The following is an 18,300-nucleotide window of genomic DNA, read 5'->3' on the forward strand; positions in this document are numbered from 1 at the left end:
TAGATGTTTTGTCAGGTGCCGTGATGTCCCAACTGAGAGCTTCGTCATGGAGACACACTCCACATGTGCATCCTTGCAATACAGTATTTGTCCGTGTTCGACTGCATTTGTGTTTTGTGTCTGTTCTGTTTCCAGTCCAACAAGGCGGAGCATTACAGAGGCTGACAGAAGCAGTGAGGCAGAAAGAAGCTGCAGCCACACAGCTGTCACAGCTGATCCAAGAGCTGCAGGCACTGAGACACAACCTGACAGTGACCAGAGGAGGCGGGACCTGACGTCAACACAGCACAGGAAACTACACACCCCCTCACACAAACTTAATTAGCATTTGTGCTTTAAATGCTGTTTGTTAGAATGTAAATATAGACAGGATTGTTTTTGAATGTGTTCATAAAAACTGGAAAATTAAAATGTAACGTTTTTAATAATTTCACATGTGCAACTTGCTTTTTTTGCTTTGTGTGTGTATATATATACATATATACATACAGTACACACACACACATACTAGAAAGATGAAAAAACACAAAGTAAAATGTAACAGAAATACATTTATTTCCAGAAAATTTCAAAAACCAAAAATCTTGTTGTTCAACAGTAGCACCTTCAATATTTACCTTTAATATTTTGATGTAACAACAACAACAAAAGAAAATTAAGTTCAGCACATAATGGTGCAAAGCAGCTTCAATAATCTTCAAGTTATTTTTCGTGATCTTCTGAGGTCAAAACTAACTTTCAAGCTGAACAGAGTCTCAGCTCCAGATGAGCTAACATTACAGGGACAAATTGTCCTGTTTAAATATCTACAGTGATAAAATATATTTATTTAAAAAAAATAGTATTCTATTTCATGTTGACCTTTTGCCAAAATAGCATTCACAGTGAAATATAGAATAAGAGTTTCCTGAAAAGTTACAGTTACTGTTCACAATGTCAAGTGTTAATTTTCTTTATTTCCGTCCATGTCCATTTCTGTCGTGTTGTAATCCAAAAATATAGCAGGAAATGTAGAGGTCTTTTTCCTTCTCTGCATTTTCAAATGTCTGTAATATAATGTCCATCAAATGTCTTTGTGCATCCAGAAGATTGGAACTCCTTTGGCGTCTCTGTAGGGAGTTTCAGTCAGGGTCTGAACTACAAGCTGCCCTTTAGACTGAGGTGGAGGTGGTGGAGGAGGATGAGGAGTGGTGAAGGTAGTAGAAGTTCTGTAATTAGAAGAAGGAAGAGGAGGTGGTGGTGGTGGTGGACAAGAAGCAGTGGTTGAAAAGGTTGGGGCAATAGGTGGTATGCATTTAGAAAAAGGTGGAAGAGGAGGAGGTGGTGGCGGAGGAGCAGGGATTGAAGAAGGAGCACTGTCTGGTGGTATTTGAGCATCCGTCAGTGTCCTCGATGGTTTCTGGTTGCTCATTTCTTCATTTGTCATCCTGGAGAACTTCAGCAGCATCTCCATGGGCATAAATGTTGTCATGGAACCTGCATTCTGCACCGGTGTGGACAGGACGTAGCCCAGGTGGGCGTAGAAGTGCTGTTTATCATGGGTGGTGAGACACAGGCGCTTGAACCCTCGACTCCTTGCGTACTGCTCCGTTTCCTCCATCAATGTCCGTCCGTAGCCCTTCCCTCGCTCCACTTTGGTCACAACCACCGACTCGACAAAGAGGCTGTTGCCGTGACCCACGACCCTGGAGAGCCTGACGTGGCCGAGCACCCGCTCCTTCTCTTTGCGACCCTGTAGAAGAACCAAGGAGATTGGAAACTCTGGACAGGACTTCTGCAGAGTGTGAATCCGAGCAGCTGGACTCCTCTGCCACTCAGAGTTGACCAGGTCAGCACAGGGGACCAGAAGATCTGGACGTCGGTGGATCGGAACCACATGGATTCTCCCTGGTTGGTCAGAGTTCGTGTCTGGATTCTTTTCATCATTGTGTTTCTGAGTCTCTGACAGAGTGACGTTGCTTAGACCAACATGTAACTCCTCTTCAGACAGTGGTTTGGACACTGATGATGTTATTGTCTCAGACCTGTGGTGATCAGGGTTTAACTAATAGTCAGTCGAATTTAAACTGAGAAAAATGTCAGTGATATAGAAATGCACTTCCTCAGTTCTGTAGTTTTGGTGTATGGTGGAATATTAATATATTTAAGCAAGACATTGAAATTTACAGCTGGTGTGACACTTCACGCTTCAATGAAAAAACTTGTCCTAATAGCATAATGTGTACTTGTATTTCTAAGCAATAACACTTTCTTAATTTAAACATGTAATACAAGTATAGCACCATTTACATGCTAGTTTGGTGTGTTATTGACGACTGTAGCCTAACGAGCTGCAGTAATGTTAACTGAGAAGCCCAAAAACCGATTCAATCTAACTTTATTTCCGATGGCTTTGCTTTGTTCGTATGCATGAATCGTAATTGTCTTTCTAAACTTTCTAAACTTTCTAAACTTGTTTTTCTAAAACCGTTGTTTGAATGTTCTCTCCCTCGCTACCTTACTTCCATGTAAGGTAAATGAGTGCAGTGACAGCTGAGAGCTACATGTTGATGGTCTCAATTACACTTTCAACTTAGTAGCAGACGCTCATTTATTATTTAAAAACACCTACAACGTGCACGTGTTTATTAGTGAACTAATGTCTCACTAACATTAAACATTACTTACATGCTGCTTGGTCGGGCGGCTCGACTCAATGAGTTCCTGCCCTCCTCTCGTAGGTGTATGTGACCGCTGACCTTGTGTCAGTTGGATTCATCATCTACCAAGATCTGTCGTAGCAAATTGCTGCCGGTAAAATCAGATCCAGAATCAGTTTCTTATAAGCGGCAACTACTGAACTCTCTGAAACAGGAAATGCTGCAGTAAACTCAGTGGTCACAAAACTCGTTCGCCATCTAGTGTATGGAGGTTGCATAATACAAACAATGTGTATATTTATATTCAAAAACAAAAGTAGTGAATATATTGACATAAATCTGAAAGACCTTTAATCATAGCCATGTCTCTGAGGTACATACTTATTTTATGTGGACAGAGTAGTCTTTTGAATATCCTTCAAATAAAAAGAAACAATAGTAACGTCAGCTTTTACCTTTAAAACTAAAATGAAAAAATAAAAAAAACAAAGTGATTTTATACTTAAATCTTTCATTTTTACAAATATTAAACAAAACATTAAATGTTGTGTGATCCAGTAAACACGAAAAATCCATACAATAAATACTCTGATGTAAAACAATGCTGCTAGGTGTTCTTACCCAGAGAAAACATTGACCATTGCTGCTCCACATCAGCCTTACTATTTCATGGTTTTAAATAACAAGTGTTCTACAGTGTCAACAGTAATAGTGCAGCTGCAGCTCGGTGATTAGTGCAGTTGTCATATATCAGGAGGGTTGTCAATCAATTCCAGATGTAGTAGTTTATACTAGTGGTTTTTCCCAGTAGGTAGATGGTAAAAACCTAATGTTTTCTTACAGACCACTTACCAATTCAACATAAATGTAAATCCCTGTTTATCACCTGCTGTTTCAGGCTTTAACACCCTAATATAAATTTGCACTTTTATTTAGTGCTTGACTAAAACTGCAAATAAAGTTCAGACATGAACAGAGAGCAAGTAGAACTTCAAAGAAGCAGAGGATTTTAGCAAAATGTTTTTTATTTTTTTCAATTTTTTCTTATCCAGGATAACTCATTCAAGGATTATCAACAAGAAATAAGCACTGTTGTTTTTATTAGATTTTTTCTCTTTTTTACATTTGTCAGAGATAGATTATTTTTTATCAGAATTGGTCAAAACAAAACAAAAATAATAAATGAATATATAATAATACATTAATAATTAATTTAATACAATGAAGTGTGGCGTCAATAATAGAGTAACAATGTCCCAGAAAAACACGGACGTCTCGTTGGGTTTTTTTTCCCACTGCTCTTCTGTGGTACTTCAATAATCACCAGCACTAACTCAACTTAACTCAATCAACAACAGTAGAGGAAGAAATGGAAACGCAACCACAAAGTTCTGCGCTCCGGCATCCTGAAGAGGAAACACTTTTTTTATTTAAATAATATTTTATCAAAGCTTCTGTTTTTTTTTTTTTTTGTCTTCATAAAACATTTCTAAAACTTTTGTCGTCTTTAAACGTATCACCTTTTTTTTTTTGCATTTTATTTGTTTTCCTTTTCAGAGATTTTTTAAACGTTTTTCTGTCACCATTTCACCACAATGTGTCCATTTTTGCAAGTGTGGCTGCTTGTATGTGTGTTTTTGTGTGTTTGAATATCTGTATGTGTTTGTGTGTTTCAGTGTGGGGAGTGTGTGAGAAATGTGTCCTTGGCTGAGGATTGTTGGAACGACTGACTTCTTTAAGTGCTCGTGTCAAGCCGGCCTGTGTAAAACATGAGGTGTTTATAAATGAGGAGTGTGTTTATACCTGTGTGTGTGTGTGTGTCCTTTGTCCTCACACTGCATCACCCGCATTAAGGTCATTACATCATGGACTTTTTTCATACTGAGCTGGCTCAATAAACAGTGTGTGTCCTTCAGTTAGCTGTGTCCGTGTGTCAGCATGTGCACGTGGGTAAAGTTGGCACCTCTTTGTGCCTATACATACACTTAGGTGCCAGTATATGTGTGTGTGTGTGTGTGTGTGTGATTTCATGTGTTGGGAGGACATTTGTACCTGCAAGTGGACCACGTACAACATTCTAATGTGTTGGAATGAATGTGTACAACTTGTGAGTCTGTAAGAACTGCAAGATGGTAAAGATGTGCGTGTTTGTTGATTTTTCTGTATATGTGTGTGTGTGTGCGTGTGTAAGATAGAACGAGTGTGTGTGATAGAAGGCACAGAGGGCGGAGTGGGAGGCTTAGTCTCTCAGGTCCATGCTGGAACCAAAGAGGGCTACCAGCTGCTCCTCGTAGTGGGCGATGTTTCTCTTCATGATCTCCTTACAGGAGCCCAGGAGGCGCTCGAACGCCTGGATGTCTATTACTGCAGGGAGACAGGGGAAAAGTGTGGGACAGAGTAGCAGAGAAAGTTAGACATAGTTTGAGCTGAATCATCATCGACTGTCTTTTTGTTCCCACCCCAAAAAATGTTGCTTCTAATAGAAAAACTAACACAGGTGTAAAAAGTGTGTAAAGAAAATTAATTCCGTGACAATCGCTGATCACATCTGCTATCAAAGTCTAAATCCAATAATGTGAAATTCTGACAAAATATTAAAAAAACTATAAAAAAAGTGAAGAGCAGGTCATTATTGGAGAGGATGAAATAATAAACCCACTTAAAATAAAAATGAAATGAACTGAATAATGAAAATAAAAGGTTATGGTGAATGAGATGAAGAGCCATCGAACTGTGTGTGAGCGAATGAAAACAACAGACACTTGACATTATTCAACAACTGTGCAAATACATGACTCATACAAAAGGATCAGTCTGGGTTTGTGTGGTTGATTCAAATGTATTGCTTTAAAATTTGTATTGAGATGTACTGCACATTCACTTTGTTATAAAACAGTGTAAATAATTTCATTTCAAGTTATATATATATATATTTATATGGAAAGTCCTTTAATTATAATCTTCAAGGTGTGTGTATTCTATTCTAAGTCTTGAAAAAGCATCATCATACACATGTTTTAATGATTTTTTTTTTTTTAAAAAAAACAACCTCCACTTTGCACATTACTTTAAAACAGGGAACATTACCATCACTGTCAGTTCTGATTGGATGTCAAACCACACAAAAGGGTTTAAAACTGTTCTGTCTTACCCAAACACTTCACACTGCTGACTGCGTAGGCCGAGGCGGCCCGGGGCTTGTTAGTGACCAAGGCCAGCTCCCCAAAGTACTGACCCCTGCTACAGCGCGCTATCTCCACCTCCGCGTTGTCTGCATGGCCTGCCTTTGTCTGCGGGGAGGACAGATGAGAAGAGTCGGGGGATTAAAAGGTTAGGAAGCTCTGAGTACCTCATTCTTGTTCACCTCCAGTGAGCTCTGCGGAGCAGCTGAGACTATTGTGATTCCCGCTGTTGCTAGGCAAAAACACTTTTGTATTCTGGCAGCTTTTAATGGCTAGTGTGGGCTGTCACTGTCAAAATCCCCTGAACAGTAAATGGAAGAAGACGGCACATCCTGAACCAACAGGTCTCCTGTTAGACGTTATTAAAGCGCCTGTGAGCAGAGAACTAATGATTTCATTCATTACTGGTTTTTAAAATGAAAATTTTAAGCTTGAAAATCACAGTCAAACAGAAAATGCAGTTGAAAAAGGTAAGAAGAAGGTTCGTACTTTACTCTTCATCATGATCTTGACTTCTCCAGATTCTACAATGTAGAAACATTCAGCCTTGTCTCCCTGGAAAAACACACGTTAACACACATTTTTTTCAAAAATGTGACAGGGCAGTCAGAGTTATGTTAGGAATAGAAATGCTGGAGTCTCTGTCTCTGTGAACCCAGATCAGCTATTTCTGGGTCATACCTGTGTGATGATTCGCTCGCCATCTGAGAACTGCTTCGCTCCTAGTACGTCCACTAACTTCATCCTTTCTGTTGCCTGCACAGAGAAAAGACGAGCGAGAACGGCTCAATAATGATATTCAACTACAGTAAAGGTGTTTTTTGTCATTATTCCAACCTGTCTGGTTGTGTTTCCATTTACCAGGATAATAACCTCACCTCCAGTGATTTAAGTAAGGGCACAGACTCGATGAACGATTCGTACATCCTCCTCTTCTTGGCGTTGTTCTTCACAATGAGCCTACGGAAGGTGGCACGGTCCTGAGAAAGACAAACACTTGAAGTCAAGATTCTATCCGACTGTTGCCTCCTCTTCTCTAAATGACCACACGGGGGAGCAACAGCAGCATTAACTACATGAGAAGAACCCTGGCTCCATTCATATCAAAACGACTTCATTCTTAACATGGATGGGCTTCACACATCAATGTGCTGTAACTGTGGACTGGGCGGTGAACCCATGCTGGATATTCAGGAATTCCTCAGATTATTCTGAGATTATCTTTGATCTTAAAGACCCAGAAAATAAACCAAGACACATTATTTTTTAGTCATATGCTGCTCTTACATTTAATGTCTGTTTTCTCTTTTTCATGTTCTTACCAGGCCCCATAGCGCTCCCTCCTGGGTGGCAATGATGGTGGCAGCACGTGGCGTGTTGTACATGAGTGCCAGCTCCCCGAAGCTGCCCTTATTATTGTACTGACCCACACATACTCCTGATACCACAATGTCATATATACCCCTGTGGAGAGAGAGAGAGAGAGAGAAGAGGTGCCCCAAGTGCATGTCAATATAATTATGTTCCTAATGTGCAGCGTTATTCCTCCAGTCTCTTCTTCCATTAGGTTAATAGCAGGATTAAGGATCTTGTTGCTGCTGGGGTTTTAGGAATTACTTAGTTTGACAGGATTACAGTGATGAGAGGGACCATGTCCTCTGTAGTGGACACTGCTGAGAACAGTTGATCATGAATATCCACACATCACTTTTACTGTGAGATGGTGTGTTATTTATATTGAGGTACAGACCTGTGAAAGCTCTATCCAGCTATGAATTCCAAGTAACGATTCTGCTGAATTCAAACCCGCTGTTGATTAAAGAACTGAGAGTTTCTCTGCTCATAAACTCACTCGTGACTAATCAAAACCCAAACTCAGTTCAAATTCAGGTCAGTGGATTTTTTATTCTTTAAAAGGATAAACAAGAATGCAGGACCTGAATGAAAATGATGCTGCAGTTCTTTTAAAGATAACGTTCTAACTTCAGCCCAGGTAGGGTTATACACAGGGGGTCTCACCTACTGCCCCTCAGTACCGATGTCACTCCCCTACGCTAACATCATCATCTAGTGGTGGACCTGCTGTATTCACTGCAAACATAGAAGCACTATGATGGACCAGGCATAAATAAGGAAAGCTGGCTGAGGACGTCAGCTGGACGTTGACCTTTTAGTTCCCAGTATTTTAAAAAGACTGTAGAGGGAAACAACGAAAATAAAAATCAGGAAGAAGCCATTGTTTATTCTATTACTGCAGATTATTTTTAGCATTTACACTTGATGTGAGAAAGGTCTGAACTGAACAGTGCGGTTGGACTAAAGTTGTGTCAAGTACAGCAGGACTGCAGGGGTCTTCTACACCCCCCCCCCCCCCCCCCCCCCCCAGTTCTAACAACCAACAGACAACAGAAAAAAAGGACCGACTTCTATGAGGTGATGGCTTTTGTTTTTGCCTTTCTGTCCCTCCCTCCCTGTGTTCGTGCTCACACTCCACCCTAATGGTGACATTAACATCCACCTACACATAACAGGCAAAAGAAAAGGCAGGGACAATTAGGGTATGACCTGGTAGGCTGCTCTTAAAGTAACAGGAGCTAATGAAGCAACGTGTGTGTTGCACAGTAGTGAGTATATACAGATTACAGGACATAAAGGCAACTTATATACAAATGGAACTCTACAGACATCTTCATCAAAACCTGATATCATTAAAAAACAAACAAATCATTTAGTTAATTTTTACTGTTATAGATGCCATAGGCCTTGCTGTGTTCTGCTTTATGTTGGCAGTTTCAAAGGTCATGTTGAAATATTGATCTGGTGTTTACTTGAGTGTTTCTTCTTCAACAGCATGTTTGTAAGGGGTTATATAATAAGAAGAAGAAGAAAAAGAAGAAAATAATATTAAACCAGAAACCTCTCTATGTGCCTTGGGCTTTAAGGAGTTTAAAACATGTTGTATGACGATGACATTAACAATATACGAGGGAAGCTGCTTTTGAGGAGAACGACTCCTACCTCTCTATGACATAAAAGTTGTCTCCATCATCGCCCTGGTCGATGACGTGTTCCTGGGGCTGAACCCGTGATTCAAACATGGCATCTAGCACCTGAGAGAACTGCTCCTGGATGGGTTTAAAAAAACATTAGACAGCGTGTCAATGATGCAAGACAAAAGTGAAGCTACAAGGTTGTTGTTTACAGTGGTGCACTTTCGCTCTGCCATATAAAAAGGCTTTAATGCATTCAAACCAGCTTCTATGGCTAGCAGCGCACCATTCACAAAGAGAGCATTAACTCTTCGTTATGTATAACCAGAAAGCACAATCACCATTACGCCGTAAAATTAGCTGCAAACATGATCATCGTCTTCCATCGTGATTCCCAGTAATTGCAATTTAATTTGTATTTAGTTGATGCAGCTGTAATTCCTGATGAGTGTAAAAATGTTCTACTTTGCCACCACTCTCTCTGTCATGATTCAAAAACCACACCGGGAATTTTAATTTTATTCATGACACTGTGAGTCAACCAATTTTTAAATTTGATTTCGGACTCCATTTTAAAAGCAATTTTCGATTATTGTTGCCCCTGGGATTTGAAGCCTCCATAATTACACAGATTTATTCAAACAAATAACAGGTGCGTCCTGGTCAACAAAGGAAAGCAGTTTTAAAAACGTTTAAAAAAACAATTTAAAATAATGGATTACAAAAAAACCCATCCTGCTCTGCCAGAGGAAACATGATGTACTACAAGTCAACACAGACGTTGAACAGAACAGTTAGTAAATGATGGAGTGCACTTTTCAACAAAGTTTAAAGCCAGTAAATGACATGCAGATTAGGCCGAGGTAATAGACGACGTGTAACGTTTATTTATATAAACACTTTCTCTGTTGTGTATCATCTGACCTGAACAACAGCAGTTGCCCGGTGGCCATACTTTCTGCGTTTGAAGACACAAGTGTCCACTATGATTTACATGCATCTGATTCTGTGTGAGACTCCGAGGGAAAATTCTCAGACAGTTCTTTGATGCCAGACAAGATAAAAAAACAACAACAAAAACAAGTTGCTGAGGATGCAGACAGATGAGGGAAATGTGGTGAAGGTCTGGCTGCAACGCTGTCAGAGCTGAAGACGTTTCTTCTTTTTTCTTTGTCCCAGTCTATGTTCACAAGAAAACTTTCACTGGCCTGTTTTTGGTGCCTTACACTGTCGCTGTGATCACATCAATACAGACATGAACAGCAGGAGATTTGTCCAGAGGTGGTCATTAAAATACAAGAAGAACACAGCTGTAATGGACTCACATTAGGTGGATAAATGACAAATAAAGTGAATGAATAGAAAAGAGGATAAAAGTGTAGCTGTACTAGATGGCTCTCTCTGAATCTTTCAAGTGCACTTTTATAGTTGGCATGTGAAGAAGAACTAACTGCAGGTCAGAACTAATGGACTCAGTTAACCTCTCCTGAACTATGGCTGCAAAAAAAGTCCTGAAAATAGACTGAAAATGCTGCACTGGTTTTGGCTGTAACTTTGGTATAAGGTATAATGATATCTATAGAAAAATAAAACCAATGTACTTCCAGACTACTGTAAGTTGTGATTTTTATGTGAGTAGTTTGTCTGATGCTGCGACTTATATTCAGAAATGGTCTGTACATCAAAATGTACTCAAAGCCTGCATGGACTTGGACTTTTTTAGTTAACACAAAATCGTGATATTCTCACAGCACACCCGTTGAACTCTTACAATGGCACAAGGGATTGGAGTCCCTGCTTTAGGCTCATTTGTAAATAATTTAACTACAGTTCTTGTGAAATAAATGTGAGAACTTTCTCTCTTCCCTGAGATATTCTTTACCTGATCTAACGTTTTGAAGAGTAAAATGTCTCGACAGGCCTCCTGCAGTCTGCAACGCTGCTCGTCTGTTTTGGGGTGAACCACCCTGGGCTCTGTGTCCTCGTCGTCCTCATCTGGGTTGAATGCCTCAGCACACACTGGAATGCAGACGTGAAAACCTTCATTACGCCCTGTAATAACAGTGTCTTGTGCCATTACACTCTAATTAGACAAACACAAACATTGACAGTGAGAGAGCATTCTGAAGTCCAGAGACAAATTTGGTCAAAGCAGACCGTGACGTAGATGCTTCCCCCAAGGCCGCCGCCCAACCTTGACAACAAGGATACATAATCAAAATAAAATCACACAGCAGCAGCTACAAGAGGGCAGCCAGCTCAGGCAGTGACAACCTGGTGGAAGAAGGCCACCTGCGGCATCATTAGGATGTTCAAACAGCGGGGGCTCAGAGCAGGGCAAATACCAGCTCTGCGACCTCTCCTGATTGTACCTCAGTCGTGAGTTTTGATGTCAGTCAGTCCTCCATTTTTTTTTTTTTTTTTACCAATCAAACCATTCTCTGTCAGTTAAACAGAAAAACAACCAAGTACTTATAAGATCCATCCAATATATTTCTTAGAAAACCAGAAAAAACCTATTTTTCTCTGACAGATAAATATATCCAAGGATGTACATTATCTGTCACTTTCAAGTTCCATTTGAGAAACACTGTTTCAAAAACCCGTCTATTTAAATCCTAACTCCGCAGTTTGAAAATAGTCGCATCAATTATCAAGAGAGTCATCCTAAATCGAGAGATATCTTTAAAGGAAAAAGTTCAAGGGAAGGTATGGCATAACAACAGCATAACCCCCTTTGAGGGGACCGTCGGGAGGAGAGGGAAAGAAAGGACAGCAGTACAGTGAGAAGCACACGGTGAAGTTTCACCACCTGGTAGGAAAACACAGACAAGGTCGTTCCAAGGCGTCATTACCTACAGCTCAACAGAAACATGCCTTGTTTCTCTGGAACATTCCATGCTATTCCATCTTGAAGATGTGTGCTTACGCACAACCGAGAGTGGTACACTTTATCCATAATACCAATCATGCCAAAGAACGGCACGACCTCTGAAATGTTCCACAGTGATGATGGGGGAGTAGGAGTTGATTCACAGTGGTCTGAACTCATTTGTTCTTTGCCAGTGTAAAACCCACGGCAGGCTTTCTTGTCAAACATTGTTCTTTATAACATGTTTTATTGTTTTCAGTACAAAAGTTAATATTATATTAATATAGCATATAGTTAATATTAGCATTTCTTTAGCTGTACCTGGAGTAAGCTCTCTCGCTCTCTCTCTCTCTTTCTCAAAGTCAGAAGCCAAAACAAAGGTGACAGAAAATCACATCTATTCTTTCAGGCTGTGATAAGATTTTGAGTTGTGATGTTAAACAAATAAGCTGCCAGTTAATGCTTCGTGCCGAGCTCCCTTTCACTCAGGTCTGATTACATGGAGGTATTTTTGTTTACAGCTGCTATGCACAGTCTGCCATGACTGTGCTGTTTGACGTCAAACTGTTTTTTTACTGTCCATCAAAGTTGGTCAGATGCCTTTGTTTGCTGTCTGCTCTGTGCTGCACTGGCATTTGTTCTAATGAGAGGTGACCAGTGAAGGTGAACGCTATAATGCTGTAGATTTTTTTCCCCTTATTTAGGACAAATAGTCCTTATTTAATTTAACATTAACATTTACCTTGAAAATGTTACTTACATTATTGTTGTCCTCACTGTGTTAAATGACAGTTTCACAAAAAAGGAGTTTGTTTGTAAGTCATTAAATAGGTATAAGAGTTAAATAGCTCCGATAGCTTTAACTAACCCCAAGGCCATGTCCTACTGCCTGAAATATCCTCTGCAATGTTTACAGTTGCAGTCTTCCACTACCTGTCCTGACTACAAATTCAATTACAGCCCTGAGTCGTTTCCCGTAAAGGCTTTTAAAGAGCAAACATCTCATTACATACAGAAAAAAATCTGTCTGTGTGTGTGTGTGTGTGTTCATTGTCAGAGTTAATCTGCCTAGACGCCTGTGAAAACAACAATGTGACATTGTTAGTTATCTAATGTAAATATGGCCAACCTGTCTGGAACCTGTTTAACAAATGTACTGCATTGATAAATACTTGATTATTATTTATATTAGAAACCATTTAAAAATGTATAGACATATGTCATTGACATGTCAACTACTACTGCAGACCACTGAACAACTAACTTTACAAAATATTAGTGAGAAATCCATGGTCTCACACACACTTTTGGTTTGTGTTATAGTTTTGGTTAGTTATTATTATTTAAACTATTGGCTGATAATGTGTTAGGGTCTATAGATTGAATGGATTTAATTATAATGTATAAGACTGAAGGATAAAGCTGACTGATGTACGTAGCATTGTTTGGACACTTGACCATTAACTAATAATGCATACAGGCCGCAGTCTCCTCTGTAAAGAAGTATTTGCTCGTCTTTGTTGCATAATTTATTTTATATTTCCCCCAGTTTTCACTGTCTGTCTTTTCACTGTGCAGGAAATGAACGCTGTTTGTTCAATTATCCCTAATCTGTCTGAAATTGTTTGAAGATACAGCCAATGTCTCAAAGAGTTGCAGTACAGCATAATTGACTGATTATTATGAACATTTATGCTTTACTAAAACAAACTGTCTGACACACAGGAAACAATTTGGTTGTTAACGAGCGGGAACAGGCTTAACCTAGTTATTATTTTCTAACATATTAAAAGATGCTTCATGAACGATGAGTCATTTCTTTAATTATTTTGGAGACAATAGAAACAGCAGATGCACACTGACAATGTTTTTGTGACCTGTGTCCCTAAAGAGTTTTCTGCACGGGTTGTTTGTACTGTCATGTAGTATATTATAATGGGTTATTTCAGGCCTTGTGTTTTTGTTTTTATGTTGAATGTACCTTTACGCATGTTAAATATTTTTAACAACATGGACATACCATCTGCTGTATTCACACAATTTCCCAAAGCTAATATGTATATATATATATATATGTATATATATGTATATATATATAATATATATACAATGCTACTAGTCAAAGGGTTATCAACTTACCTCATAACTACCTCCAGAAACTTCACAATAAACCCTTAGACACTGGTTTTATCAACAGTGATAAGAAATGTAAAGATAATCAGCTCACACACCCGGGGCCTAAACAAAGTGCAGGGCCGCGTAATGACTGACGACAGTCTTATCGATATGTCAACAATGTGTGGAGCGTGAGAAAATAAAGAGTGCAGTATGCTCAATATGGCTGATTCCAAGACAGAATGTAGAGGACACAACCAACACTTTACCTCTGGTTATGTTTGTAGAGAGAGAGAGAGAGAGAGAGAGAGAGAAAGAGAGAGAGACTACATCTCAGCAGCAATTCACATGTATATGACACAGACAGACACACACACACACACTCATACACGTACTTCAAACAGGAGCTGCAGGTGAGCGTCTTAGACATAGCCGCTAGTGTTGATAACAAACCAAGTACATGACGTCAAACACACATACTAGCGAACAAACACACACGTCTTACCTGACACTCTCCTATTGAATCTGCTGGGCGGAGGAGCTGTGAAGAGAGGGAGAGGTGATATTAGCATTGCTGTATTTACTTTATTTTAACGATATACTTACATTCAAATCCCCATTACAAGCGTATCATTTGTCCATAAAAGCTTCATGACACTTTCTGAAGTGAGCGGCGCGCATGAAGCAAAGGAATCAAAGACTAAAAAGGCAGTGAGGTCAGAAGACGAGCAGCTCAGAAGGAAACGCGGACAGATGAACAAGTCAACATCAACAACAAGTTAGCTAGGCGGACGTAGAAGTAGAACAAGATCAGAGACAGGCTAAAGGATAAAAAAAAATACAGAAATTGTAAAGTAACAAATATCTGCTCCAGCTAGAAGTTATACCTGTCATATATTAGAATAATACACAACGGAAGAATGACAGTTACGTAAGTATTCATTACGCTGCTCCAATTCAGCTAGCCATTTTCTTACTACATTCTGACAGGTGTGTCATTTAATTTTGGTTTTAACAAAATTAATTTTTGTTTTCACATTGCGAAGAGGCCTGTCTGTTTCTGGTCAAGAATCAAAAGACCCAAGCTGTTACAATTCCGGCTTGTGTTATAAAGATAAGGTTTAGAACCTTTAGGATGACCATTCAAGTAGACCTCAACACAGGCATCCTAAATATGTATGTGAAGCATGAGTCAAACAAAACACAAAGACAACATTTCAAAGTTGCAAATCATCACGTATTGGCAGTAAATCATCTCCTCATGCCATGCTGTTCTTTCAGATCTGACATTTAGGTCACACCCAGTAATTATAGCTCAATGTCCCTCACAAAAGATGACAACTAATTGTTCTGTTTATACAACAAACACTGTGTCAGGCAAGAACACTTGTATTTCTCTTACATGTGACAGAAATATTATCTATCTATCTATCATAAATTGAATAATTTTAATGTGTCCATATTACACTTTACCCATTTATCAGGAACTCAACAACCTTAGACTGCAAAAGTCAGGTACTTCTGTAACAGTATTAAACAACAGAATTGGTATTTATTATTAGCTGACTATTATTATTACTTTTATTGAAAATTATTTCTGGAAATAAGGTTTGTAGGTCAGACTTGCAGAAATTGGCCAGAAAAAAATAGTACCATCATCTCAATGGAATACACTGCTGTGACGGCAGGAGTTAATGGAGTTCAAGGGGAACTGTTGTACGTACTATCATAAGTGTTACCAGGCAAACACACCAGCACGACACTAAACCAAGACCTTCTAGATGGGTAAAATCGTAGTCATGTATTTTGGGGTGTTGGGTTACCAGTGAACACTGTTAAATCAAACTGGTCCCACCTGCTGGTGGTTTTCCCTGCTGAGTGCACACAGCAGAAGCCAAGATAAAATCCTTTCCAATACCTGCTGGTCTGACAGACATGACTTCAGGGTTTCCCTCAGGCTAATGATAGCTTGCTGGTGAATACAGTGGGTTTGTGTGGTACAAGCACCTTGCAAAAAATCTTTGGAATAAATTATAATTTGTTCTGAACTTTTTTTTAACTTGCTGCATAATGAAAAAAAAAGCTTAGTTTCACCAGTAACATTACGCCAAACAGGTTAAACCTGAGCTCCATTTTCTGATCATTATTTCAGAAAGTCCAGAGCAGAAAAGTGTATCTGTATCAGTGTATATTTGTGTCTGCAAAAGGGTTTACAACCGATGCCAATGCACCATACCTTTTCTGCCATTTAGCCTTGTTTAGCCTTGTTATTCTATATGACTGGAAATCAGACTATATATATGTATGAGGTTTCTAAAACGTATTTGCAGGTCACAAATGCTTATTAGTGGTGTAATGATACACACTTCTTACCAAACTGTTTGGTACAGGATGTCCAGTATCAATACAGATGTGTACTGAACACATTTTTCAAAAAGTGCAAATGGTAACCAATAACCGTGGTATTGCAGAGCGGAACATAATTCCAACTTCCCCAGGATCTAAATTGTGGTGGGACCCAACAATTGCTTGCATAAGTCATTGAATTTCAGTAAGTTGTTAAATAGAAATGATGTTCCTCCTACAGAATGACTATCAGGATAATAGCATGACATGACACATGTGATTTTAAATATACATATGTATTTGTATGTTTGTGAATTCACACAGCTGCCCGGAACAGAGTTCTGATTGAAACCCTTCATACATTGAGGTCAAGAACCTCGAGGCCTGGTTTCTCACACTGAGCTGATATCGTCCAGCCGGGACATAGTTCACTGCTGGTACACGTACACATACGCAGTGTGTGTCCACTATTACCTTATTACTGTGCTGTCAGAGCCTATTAGATCTAGACTGTGAAGACAGCAGCCTGGGGGAAACTCACACATATGCACCACTTTCACCCATGGTCACCAGGGGAGATGCAGAGAGTTTAGCACTTCACTCTCTGTGGTGACCACTCCCAGTATCCCTCAACAATGGCCACAGAGGATGTTCTTGCATGAGCAGAAATTAATCATCTCTGGAATATTTCTCTTTCTTAGGAAACTGGGCAGTTTAAATAGAACTAAACTAAACAATTTCAAGGAAACTGTCTACTTGTTTTACCCATTCACATAATGAAAAGAATTGTGTCTTTTGGTTTATTTAAACCAGTAATAACCTAGATTTTTTATTAGTAGTTACTACATTTTGATGAGTATTTTCAGTTATCCTATAAATGTGGATGAATAATTGTAACATGAATAACTTCATACTAATATGAAGTTTTTTTAAGTGTTTTGCCCAATCAAAAACTAGTTCTGAATTCACTGCAGCAGAGTTTTAGTGGGGACAGTGTTCCTTAGGTTAAACATGCAACAGACTCTTCCTTTAAAATAACTTCCTTCCTGAAATAACTGTGTATATGTGAATACTAAATCAATACACAAATGTATCTAAGACAATAGAATATAGAACAGATGATCCAACTGATCTGTCATATTACAGACAGACAACCACGGCACAGGATTTATCCAGGACTGTGGCAACACTAGGACTCTTCAGGTGCATGTGGGAGTGTGCTCAGCCCGTGTCAGTCTTAACTGTGTTTGGAAAGCAAACACCAGCAGAAGTCATGCACTGGCAGGAGCTGAATACTGTTTTCTGATTTCCCTCTCAGTCGTTTTGATCAATTATCGTCACCCTCGGAGCCTCAGCTGTCTGTAAGAATAAACTCTTCTCTTTAAGTTGAGTGGTTCCATTCGGTTTAGAAAAGAAAGAAGCATTTTTAAAACTGCAGAGAAAAACCTCTATGACTTGCTGTGTAGCTCCAGTCAAAAGTCCAAGAACATAGGGAAATACATCTACATTTACATTGTATATTAGTAACAGGCTAAGCTTCCATCAACACCAATGAAGTGTAAGAAGTTTGCTGAATGACTTCCTCTATTTGTAAAATCAACAATAAAAATCATTTTCCAATATACCTTTTACAACATACATAGTAAAACCTGGTGGAAAACAATATGTTACCACCACCTCAGGAGGTACGTAACTGATGGTAATTGATGCAGTGATTTAAAGTTTTACTGTCCTCTCATTCCAAGTAATCACCGTTTTTTAAAAAAAACCAAAACTATTGTCTGTAACGTTATCACCTGAGGGGCCGACTATAAACTGCTCAACTGATTTGTTTTGATTTTCTCAATACAAAAGCATGAATGGGTCAGATCACGGTGGGTATCTCAGATGAGCTGAGATACCCACTAAAAGGGGCATAATGACACCAGTTCTACTAAAACCAAAGTTTATGCTCAAGCTCGGATTAAAGAGTTGCTTAAAAAAGCAAGACAGCAAAAGTGAAAAGTAACTTTTAAGTCAGGTACAATGGCTTCAGTCTCTACCAGATGGTGTAGTATAGAGAATATTAATCAAACAATGGTAGGTAGCTGCTGATACCAACTCTGGTAGGTATCAGCAGATTTGCTAAGCCCACGTATCTGGACAGAGAGGACATT

The 18,300-nt window shown here is 39.2% G+C and overlaps 2 protein-coding genes across 2 annotated transcripts in view; both read right to left on the reverse strand.

Moving 5' to 3' along the window:
- Nucleotides 1-530: 530 nt before the first annotated feature.
- Nucleotides 531-3,508, reverse strand: naa80 (N-alpha-acetyltransferase 80, NatH catalytic subunit). Its single transcript, XM_008318728.3, has 2 exons — nucleotides 2,668-3,508; nucleotides 531-2,024 (listed from the first exon to the last, which is right to left on the reverse strand). Coding segments are annotated over exons 1-2 (963 nt in total). The 5' UTR covers nucleotides 2,670-3,508; the 3' UTR covers nucleotides 531-1,063.
- Nucleotides 3,509-4,068: 560 nt separating this feature from the next.
- prkar2aa (protein kinase, cAMP-dependent, regulatory, type II, alpha A) overlaps nucleotides 4,069-18,300 on the reverse strand; it is a 29,999-nt gene continuing 15,767 nt past the window's right edge. The window contains exons 3-11 of the mRNA XM_008318729.3: nucleotides 14,304-14,339; nucleotides 10,694-10,830; nucleotides 8,840-8,946; nucleotides 7,144-7,285; nucleotides 6,700-6,801; nucleotides 6,503-6,577; nucleotides 6,311-6,376; nucleotides 5,791-5,929; nucleotides 4,069-5,003 (exon numbers count right to left, since the gene is read on the reverse strand). Coding sequence (XP_008316951.1) covers nucleotides 4,879-5,003; nucleotides 5,791-5,929; nucleotides 6,311-6,376; nucleotides 6,503-6,577; nucleotides 6,700-6,801; nucleotides 7,144-7,285; nucleotides 8,840-8,946; nucleotides 10,694-10,830; nucleotides 14,304-14,339 — 929 coding nt within the window. The 3' untranslated portion in view covers nucleotides 4,069-4,878. The remainder of the gene's footprint in view (nucleotides 5,004-5,790; nucleotides 5,930-6,310; nucleotides 6,377-6,502; nucleotides 6,578-6,699; nucleotides 6,802-7,143; nucleotides 7,286-8,839; nucleotides 8,947-10,693; nucleotides 10,831-14,303; nucleotides 14,340-18,300) is intronic.

The sequence above is a fragment of the Cynoglossus semilaevis genome, chromosome 10 (genome assembly GCF_000523025.1).
Source record: "Cynoglossus semilaevis isolate Cse_v1.0 chromosome 10, Cse_v1.0, whole genome shotgun sequence".
In the NCBI taxonomy this organism is placed as follows: Eukaryota; Metazoa; Chordata; class Actinopteri; order Pleuronectiformes; family Cynoglossidae; genus Cynoglossus; species Cynoglossus semilaevis.